This window comes from Xyrauchen texanus, chromosome 19, assembly GCF_025860055.1.
Source record: "Xyrauchen texanus isolate HMW12.3.18 chromosome 19, RBS_HiC_50CHRs, whole genome shotgun sequence".
NCBI classification, from domain to species: Eukaryota; Metazoa; Chordata; class Actinopteri; order Cypriniformes; family Catostomidae; genus Xyrauchen; species Xyrauchen texanus.
The window spans coordinates 26,723,645-26,732,270 of NC_068294.1; the positions used below are offsets into that span (position 1 = coordinate 26,723,645).

The 8,626-nt window shown below is 35.4% G+C and overlaps 1 protein-coding gene across 1 annotated transcript; it reads right to left on the reverse strand.

Annotated features, from left to right (window-relative positions):
• Positions 1–51: 51 nt before the first annotated feature.
• Positions 52–2,398, reverse strand: LOC127660252 (PDZ domain-containing protein 11-like). The gene is made up of 6 exons (XM_052150385.1): positions 2,277–2,398; positions 1,777–1,879; positions 1,551–1,691; positions 1,369–1,467; positions 1,222–1,282; positions 52–383 (listed from the first exon to the last, which is right to left on the reverse strand). Exons 1-6 carry the CDS (start codon positions 2,297–2,299, stop codon positions 349–351), a joined length of 462 nt encoding a protein of 153 aa, XP_052006345.1. The 5' UTR covers positions 2,300–2,398; the 3' UTR covers positions 52–348.
• Positions 2,399–8,626: the final 6,228 nt, after the last annotated feature.

Here is an 8,626-nt window from a genome sequence, read left to right on the forward strand (position 1 = left end):
ACTGCCCCACTGAGCAATACAATTTGTGCAATACACAACTTAGTTTATTTATATTCATCCAACATATCCTAACTCTTCTGCCATTACATTCCCTTGCATCTGTATATAAGATTTGTATTTGTACAAACATGTAATATATATATATATATATATATAGGCTTAAGTTATTATGTATTTCTATATATACTTATATTTTCTATTCAAATTTTTTATCATTTTTTATTATCATCTCTTTCTTGTTTTATTGTTTGTGCACTGGTAGCTTCTGTCACCAAGACAAATTCCTTGTATGTGTAAGCATACTTTGCAATTAAGTTCATTCTGACTGATGAGGCTCAGCTCTGCCACTTAATGTACAGTCCTTTCCTTCTGCCTCTGGTAATCTAGAAAAAGATTTAATTAACATTCATGCATTTAGTAAACTTTCATCAAAGTGAATTACAGAACATTCCAGCTATACATTGTATCAGTTTGTGCATTCCCTGGTTATCTTGGCATTCCTAGTAATACGATTTACCAGTTGAGCAACTGGAAAATGTCTTAGACCATTAACAATGAAACTATGCTTTTACGTGTTTTTGTTATTCAGTCAAAATGAGCCTGTAACAACATTAAACATGGACTCTAAATAGGGTCAGAAACATAATTTTTTTTTATCAGCAAGGACATTTTTTTTAACCCTTTTTCTAACATTCAATATAACACAGTGTCATCCCTTCATGTCAAATACAATTAAATCAAATAACTGGAATCATCACTACAGTGTCTAAAACAATTACTAGGTAATGTAGGCCTAGAATAGAATATCAGGAAATATATCAAACATAAGATATTTAAAAATCACTAGTGCATTAAAAGTGAATGGTGACCAGGACTTTGCTCCAAAAATCACATAAAATTCAGTGGTTAAATCCACATCTTCTAAAGCAATATGATAGGTGTGGCAGAGAAACAAATCAATATTAAAGTCCTTTTTTAGTATAAACTCCCCTGCATATGTGCATTTTGGAGCTTCAAAGTTCTGGTCACCTTTCACTTGCATTGTGAGGACCTACAGAGCTGAAATATTCTCCAATAATCTTTGTTTGTGTTCAGCAGATGAAAGAAAGTCATTCACATTTGGGGTGGCATGACGATTTGATGAGAATTTTCTCATCTTTCTTTTTCTTTATTGTCTAATATTCAGCATGTACCACAAGAGAAGGAATATAAAACACTTACTGTAAGGGAAGTAGCGAACCTTCATTAAAATATCTCTTGCTGTCTTTAGAATCTCCACAGCCTAAGGGACCAATAGTACATGGATTCAGTTTGAGGAGTGTATTAAATTAGTTTAGCCTCTTGTGCTATTGACACATCAACTCTTACCCTTGAATGTTCTATGTCTTGAAAATCCACATCATTGACAGAAAGCACCTGATCACCCTCTTGAAGTCCGGCCCTATGGGCATCAGAATCTGGTACCACCTGTCAAAACCAAGATGATTTACATGTCAATTATTTTTTGCTGAAGAACAACAAACAAACTGGTTTCACATGGCAACACTCACTTTAGAAATAAATATACCAAGCTGTGAGGCCTTTCCACCACGTATATTGAAGCCCAGTTGTGCACCAGGGGGCTTTTCTAAGACTACAGTGCGAGGTAGGAACTGAGTGAGCTCGTTGCTATAGTCAGGGTGATGTATCCTCTGATTGTAAGAAAAAAGATTTGAATTAAGCCAATATGATCACAAAAGGCAAGTTAAAAATGTGAGACAAATGTGAGATTTTCACCTCCTGTGGAGGGATCCACGCAGGTGGGTTTTCATAGGACGGAAGAAAGACTACTGGCAGTTGATACTCATCATATGGAATCTTTTGGTCCATGTTTTTCGAACTAGAAATGTAAATGCGAGAGAAACAACAGTGATATGAAATAATTTCCAGAATCAGATTTACCACGATGCATTTGAATTAATGGAAGGATTCGATTCTATGACGAAGGCTTGTACAAAATATCAGTTAAACTACTGATTAGAAAAAAGCACAAACGCTTGTGATTAAAAGGATGCAAATTCACTCTACGGTTCTCATTGTACTGTGAGCACAACTGGCTAACTTGCTAACGTTCAAAAATAAACATATGAAGCGCTGCACAGAGACACAGATACAAATTCTCAAAATGTTGCGTGAAGAGACGAAAGTTAAAAATCTGTTCATACTAAAATTAAAAACACGCAATATGTACAGCTGATAATTTTGTTCGACAGTTTTGTGTTTGACTGTCAACTCACCAAAAACTCCCAGAACAAACCATAAGCCACGCCCTCTCGCAGATCACGCGACTTTACGTTTTTCTTTATTCTTTCTTCTCCCCCCAAATGTCCATTTTAATCAACTCTTCTTCTACTTCTTATTCTTCTTCGTGTTTTACGGCGGATCGCAGACATATACGTGCATTACCGCCACCTATAACCCAAATGGACCATTGACACTCTACTTACAATCTTCTAATTTACCTTACTCCACCAGTCTACATACAATCACCCTCACGCCCGTTTCACACATACTCCGTGTGCAGTGCGTATGCTATGCGGTGCGTATACGGTACAGGAGCAGCACGCGCTATAGTGCTTTCACATATGCTGCGTTTGCAGTGCGCTATTGATCCGCAGTTTCTGTGTGCCACAAAATAAAAAAATGTGTAAGTGATTTTGATTTTAAATCCAAACGTTAACTTTGACATTGTTTAAGACATTGAAACAGTATGAAAATTAATTTTAATCATTGTGATTCTTTGTTTTACATGTAGGCCTAGTTCGAGTTGAAGAACGCTATATCTGTTGCTAAGAAGAAGAATGAGACGCATTTGGGTTCACTCTGTCTTTTTTTAGGGTAAAAAAAAATCATATATGATGTCATTTTGCAACTTTTGGGACAATAATCATACTTTTTTGTTTTTCTTGACCCTGTAATTTAGTAACTGTAGAACACATTAACTGAAATTATGCGTATATGATGAAATTATTACAGTTTCTTGTCAATCTATGTCTATTTTAATGTGAACAATGCGCTGCCACTTTAATTCAGTGCGGTGCAGCACAGCAAAAATAGACTCGGTGCGTAAACGATCGCTGCACTGCTGTATACGCACCGCTGCGTGTTCAGCTCCTCCTTTCCCTCACTCAGCCCCCATGGAGGGGTAAAATAAATAAAAATACATTAATAAAAAATAATAATAATAATAATAATATATATATATATATATATATATATATATATATATATATATATATATATATATATATATATATATACATACTATATATGTACATAACCTGTACTATCATAAATACTGTAACAATAATGGAGTTATGTTTCTACCAAGATTTAATACATTTTTAATTGTAAACTGCTCAACCTTTTCAACAAGTTCATCCTACCACTCATTCCTTTCAACAGTATATTTCCTACAGTGCATTAAAGCATGTTCAACTGTTTCATTTACACCACATATCTCACATAGACCCGATGGATGTTTGCCTACTAAGTGCATTGTGCTGTTCAACCTTGTGTGCCCCAATCTTAATCTTGAAATGATGTTCTCCTCAAATCTTCTCCCACCTGAGACACTTCCCTTACCCACTACTGACTGTATACCATACAAATGTATACCTTTTGTGTCAGTGTCCCAATACTGTTGCCATAATTTCATAATATACTTTATGATTATTGATTTTATTTCTGACCAACTAAAAGGAATCTGGATATCAACTATCTCACTCTCTATGGCCTTTTTTGCTAAAATATCAGCCTCTTCATTACCTCTCACCCCAATATGAGCCGGTACCCACAAAAACTGTACCTTTGTACTATTTTGGTGAAGAGAATATAATCCTTGAGAAATCTCTATTATCATATCTTGTCTAGTTTCTGACTTCTGCTCATTCAGACTTATTAGAGCTGAAGAATCTGAGCATATTATTGCTTTAGATATTTTAACTTCACTAATCCACCTTATTGCCATAATTATTGCAAACATCTCTGCAGTATACACTGATAGGTATACTGATATCCTTTTATTTTTATACACTTTTAACTTTGGTTTATGAATGCAGCACCCACATGACCTGTTTTGGGGTCTTTCGAAGCATCTGTATAAATGTGCAAATAATCCCCATATCTTGACCCCACATACTCCCTTACATCACATACATATGCTCCACAACAAATTCTTAGGGCTTGAGCCTGAATTCTATCCAATTTAATTAAATTAGATTTATTTGCAGAACCATACACCATGCAACCATAATCCAATATAGATCTTATCATAGATGTGTATATATAGTTTATAAAGCCAACCTATCTGTACCCCATTCCTGTCCTGAAATACACTTCATTACATTTACTACTTGCTTACATCTTCCCACCATCTTTTCTATATGCTCTCTCCAGGTTAATCTACTATCAAACCATACTCCTAGAAATCTTATTATATTAACACGTTCCAGTTCTAGTTTATATAATTTTAATTTAACATAAACCTTCCTCTTCATATTTGTAAAAATTATTATTTTTTTACTTTTCCACTGAAAACTTGAATCCATTATCCCCTGACCACTTCTCTACTTCATTTAACGCACATTGCATTTTCTTTATAATATATTCTATATTCTTTCCTTTAATCCAGAGTGCCCCATCATCAGCAAACAATGATTTCCCCATACTTGTATGTATTCTTGATAAAACATCATTAATCTTGATGATAAATAAAAGTGGACTTATTAAACAGCCCTGGGGTGTTCCATTATCAATCACACCACTAGAGGATATAAACCCGCCAACCTTCACCCTAATTCTCCTCCCGATTGAAATTTCTTTAACCCAATTATGCATCTTTCCCAGCTTTATTAATAATCCCTCCTTCCACAGCATATCATACGCCTTTTATATATCAAAGAAAAAAGCAATGACACTTTCCTTATTTATAAATGCCTTCCAGCTTCTAAAGATACTATTGGATCCAAAGTCCCTCTTCCACACCTAAATCCACTTTGATAAGGACAAAAACAGCTCAGTTTTTCCAAATGATAAGTCAATCTATCAGTTATCATTCTCTCCATAACCTTGCATAAATGAGAGGTAAGAGCTGTTGGGTGATAATTTATGGGATTACTTGGGTCTTTCCCTGGCTTTTTAATGGGTATTATTAATGCTTCCTTCCAACTTTGAGGAACTATACCTTCTTTCCATATTCTATTATGAAATGCTAAAATCACCTTTATAGAAACTTCACTTAAATACTTCATCATTCAATAACTAACTCCATCCAAACCTGGAGTAGATTGTTTCATTCTTCTCACTGCCCGCTTTAATTCACTCATAGAGAATGGGGCATCCAACAGATGATTAACAGTCTCTTTTCCCCCCATTAAATCTGGATATTCTTTCACAGTCATCTCTCTTATTTTCTTATTCTGTCACATTTTCTGAAATATTTACTTTAATAAACGCCTTTAGAAACATTTCCCCTTTCTCTCCATCCTCCACAGCTGTTTTTCCATTCATGCTTAAAACTGGATATCCATTATTCTTTTGAATTCCCTTCATTTTCTTAATCATGCCCCACACCTCTACTGATGTATTTTTACCTATTTCACTTCAGTATGACATCCAATACACCTTCTTGGCTTTCCTAATTGTTCTTCTTACAACTGCTTGAGCTTGTTTATATTCTATCAAATTTGGAAAGTTACGTGACTTCCTGACTCTCCTAAATGCTTTCCTTTTTCTTCTTATTGCACATGCACCCTCTTCATTCCACCAGGGAACTATCTTAATATTTCTACCCCCTTTACTTTTTGGAATATATTTATTTGCTGCTTTTTGAATTGCTTTTACTATTTCTCTACTGATCATCTCTATTGATCTATCCGTTTCTATTATAATGTTCTTTAATCCCTGCTCACTCAAACTCATCAATTATTCCCAACTCGCCTTATCATACCTCCATTTACCCATTTTTCCCTGATTCACATAACTTCTTCCTGCATTTACTTGCACTGTTGTTAATATAGGATAGTGATCACTTCCTGTAGTGTCTTGTCGCATTATTTCCCATTCAGTACTCCCTGCAATTGAACAAGATGTCAATGTTAAATCTAAAACAGATTCTTTCCCTGCATCCACATTTACCCTTGTGTAACACACCAAATTCTTAATTTCCATCAGATCTTCCACCACCCGACCGTTACCATCTGTCACTAAACCTCCCCTTAACGTACTATGTGCATTGAAGTCCCCGCACCAAATCACCCTATCTCCATTTTGGCCCTCTATTTGTTCTAAATCATTCAACATTAATTTCTTACAAGGATTATACAAATGTATTATTACATAGTTTAATCCATTCACCCACACCTCCACTTCCACATACTCTATTGTTATACCTTTATCTAAAGTTCTATAATGTAGACCTTCCTTGATCAGAATAATACACCCTCCCCATTACCCTCCCCACGATCTCTTCTCTCACTCACATAATCTTTTATAACAATATCAAATGTGGGTTTAAGCCACGTCTTTTGTATACATATCAGATCAGGCTTAATTTCCATCTCATTAATAATACATTTAAATTCCAATCCATTAGCCACAAGACTTCTTGCATTCCATTGTAATATTAAAATCATCACTCCTATCCAAACCAAGCTTCCTGACTCGACTGTGTCTCATTCACCAACCCATCCCTAATCATTACCCATGATATACCTTCTACTCCTAAGAATCTGTCTGCTGCCCTGACTATAATTTGAATCTTAATTGTCTTCTTTTCTGTTTGTGCAGTACTATTAATTACTTCAGCTATGAACAGCAAGAAATTTACTTTGTTCACAGTCATCGTATCCTCTATGATCTTACCCTCCATCTCTGAACCTAACTCATTCCTTCCCTCCATTTGCACGTCTCTCTCTTTAACTTTCTCTTTATTCTTTGCATCAACCATTTTAACTGCTTCTGCATATGTAATGTTCTTCTTAGCTCTCTTGTTCTGCACTTCACTAGCTCTCTTCCTCACCTCACATCCCGCAAACGCAACACTATTCTCCTCCACAGTTACAACATTTAAGCCCAGATCCTTCACATTTGCCATAATCATGCCCCCCACACACACACACACACCTTGCACATCTTTTCTTAGACTTACACACCAAAGCAATATGCCCATATAGCATATTAAGGGAGGAGATATATATGGTCTCACTGTGTAACTGATAAAACCAAGTTTGACCTTTACCGGCAAAATAACTCCATCAAATCTAAGCTCTACTGAGAGACTCTCTATTCTATTCCCTACTCTATTCATAAACAATCGTCTGGCACCAACTATGCCCTTCATTTATGTTATTTTTAAGCTCTTCCATATAATCTCCTAATGGCACACCAGATATAACTCCACTTACCCACTGCCTCTGACCAACAAGTTTGCTACTCACCACTTCCTGTTTACACATTACTTTAATTTTCATCACTTTCCTTTTTTGTTCTTCATTGTTACATACTACCAACAAATCTCCATTCTTTAACACTCTAGCAAGCTTAATCTCTCCAACTACTTTCCTCAACTCTTTCGTTAATGCAATTGGACTTACCTTCTGTAATCCACCTTCCTCTATGAATTTCAGTATTACCTTCAACTCAACCAAATTTTCACTCCTTGCTTCTTGTTCATTTCCACTCTCCCAGAACTTCTTACCTCCCTTTCCTGTTGATTTTTCGTTCTTTTCTTTGATCCTGCATCTTCCTTCGTATGTCTATTTCCCTCTATCCTACCAACATCCATTTGATCAGGCTCCTCATCTGATTCATCAATACTAACTAGTGTCTCTGGTCCATTTCCATTACGATTTTTCCTATATTTTGTCATTATTGACTTCGCTGCGTTCGCCTCCATCAAACACGCCGCCGATCAGGTTAAACACATAAAACTCATTTTTAATGTGTTTAACCTCTTTTTTCGATGTAAGTTTAAAGTTACTTTGGCTTAGCAATTTCCTATTTTCCTTTTTATTTGAGCATTTTTACACAATTAAACTTTTATTTACACAGTAAATTCGTAATTCTTTTTTTTTTTTTTACTAGAATTACACACATTTCATTAATTGTTGTCATCATGTGTTTTGGGTAGGTACAAAAAATACATGGAAAATTAAGCTTAATCCTAAATACAGAACTTAAGCTGACTGAATTGTTCTGCTTAGGGGTTGGCTCCATCTCCATGTTGCCCTTGATAGCAACAAGCTTTTCAGTTACGATGCTGGATGGCATGAATGATGCAATATTGACAGTATTTGTTGTGATTTTGTGGCAAAGAAAAAAAAACTGCCTGCCTGGAGTGCTAAAAGATATAGTTATGTTTTGACAGTTTCTCCCATTTCATCTAAAGACCTCTGCAACTCTGTAAGTGGCTCATGGGTCACATCTCTGATAACAACTGACCTTCATGTCCAGTTGCTCAATTTCTAACATCATCCATCCTTAGATCATAGACGACTTGATCTTAGTTGAGTTTTTTCTTTTATCTTTTCTTTTTTTTTTTTCGCAGTGCTCATATCACAGTTTTCTCTCTAAAAATTTCAGGCTT

Bases quoted from the DNA above. Each gene is read 5' to 3' on its own strand.
- LOC127660252 (XM_052150385.1), bottom strand. From the start codon at position 2,299: ATGGTTTGTTCTGGGAGTTTTTG. The intron at 1,880-2,276 runs GTGAGTTGACAG...TTACATTTCTAG, and splicing joins GTTTGTTCTGGGAGTTTTTG to TTCGAAAAACATGGACCAAA. The intron at 1,692-1,776 runs GTGAAAATCTCA...TCTTACAATCAG, and splicing joins CGTGGATCCCTCCACAGGAG to AGGATACATCACCCTGACTA.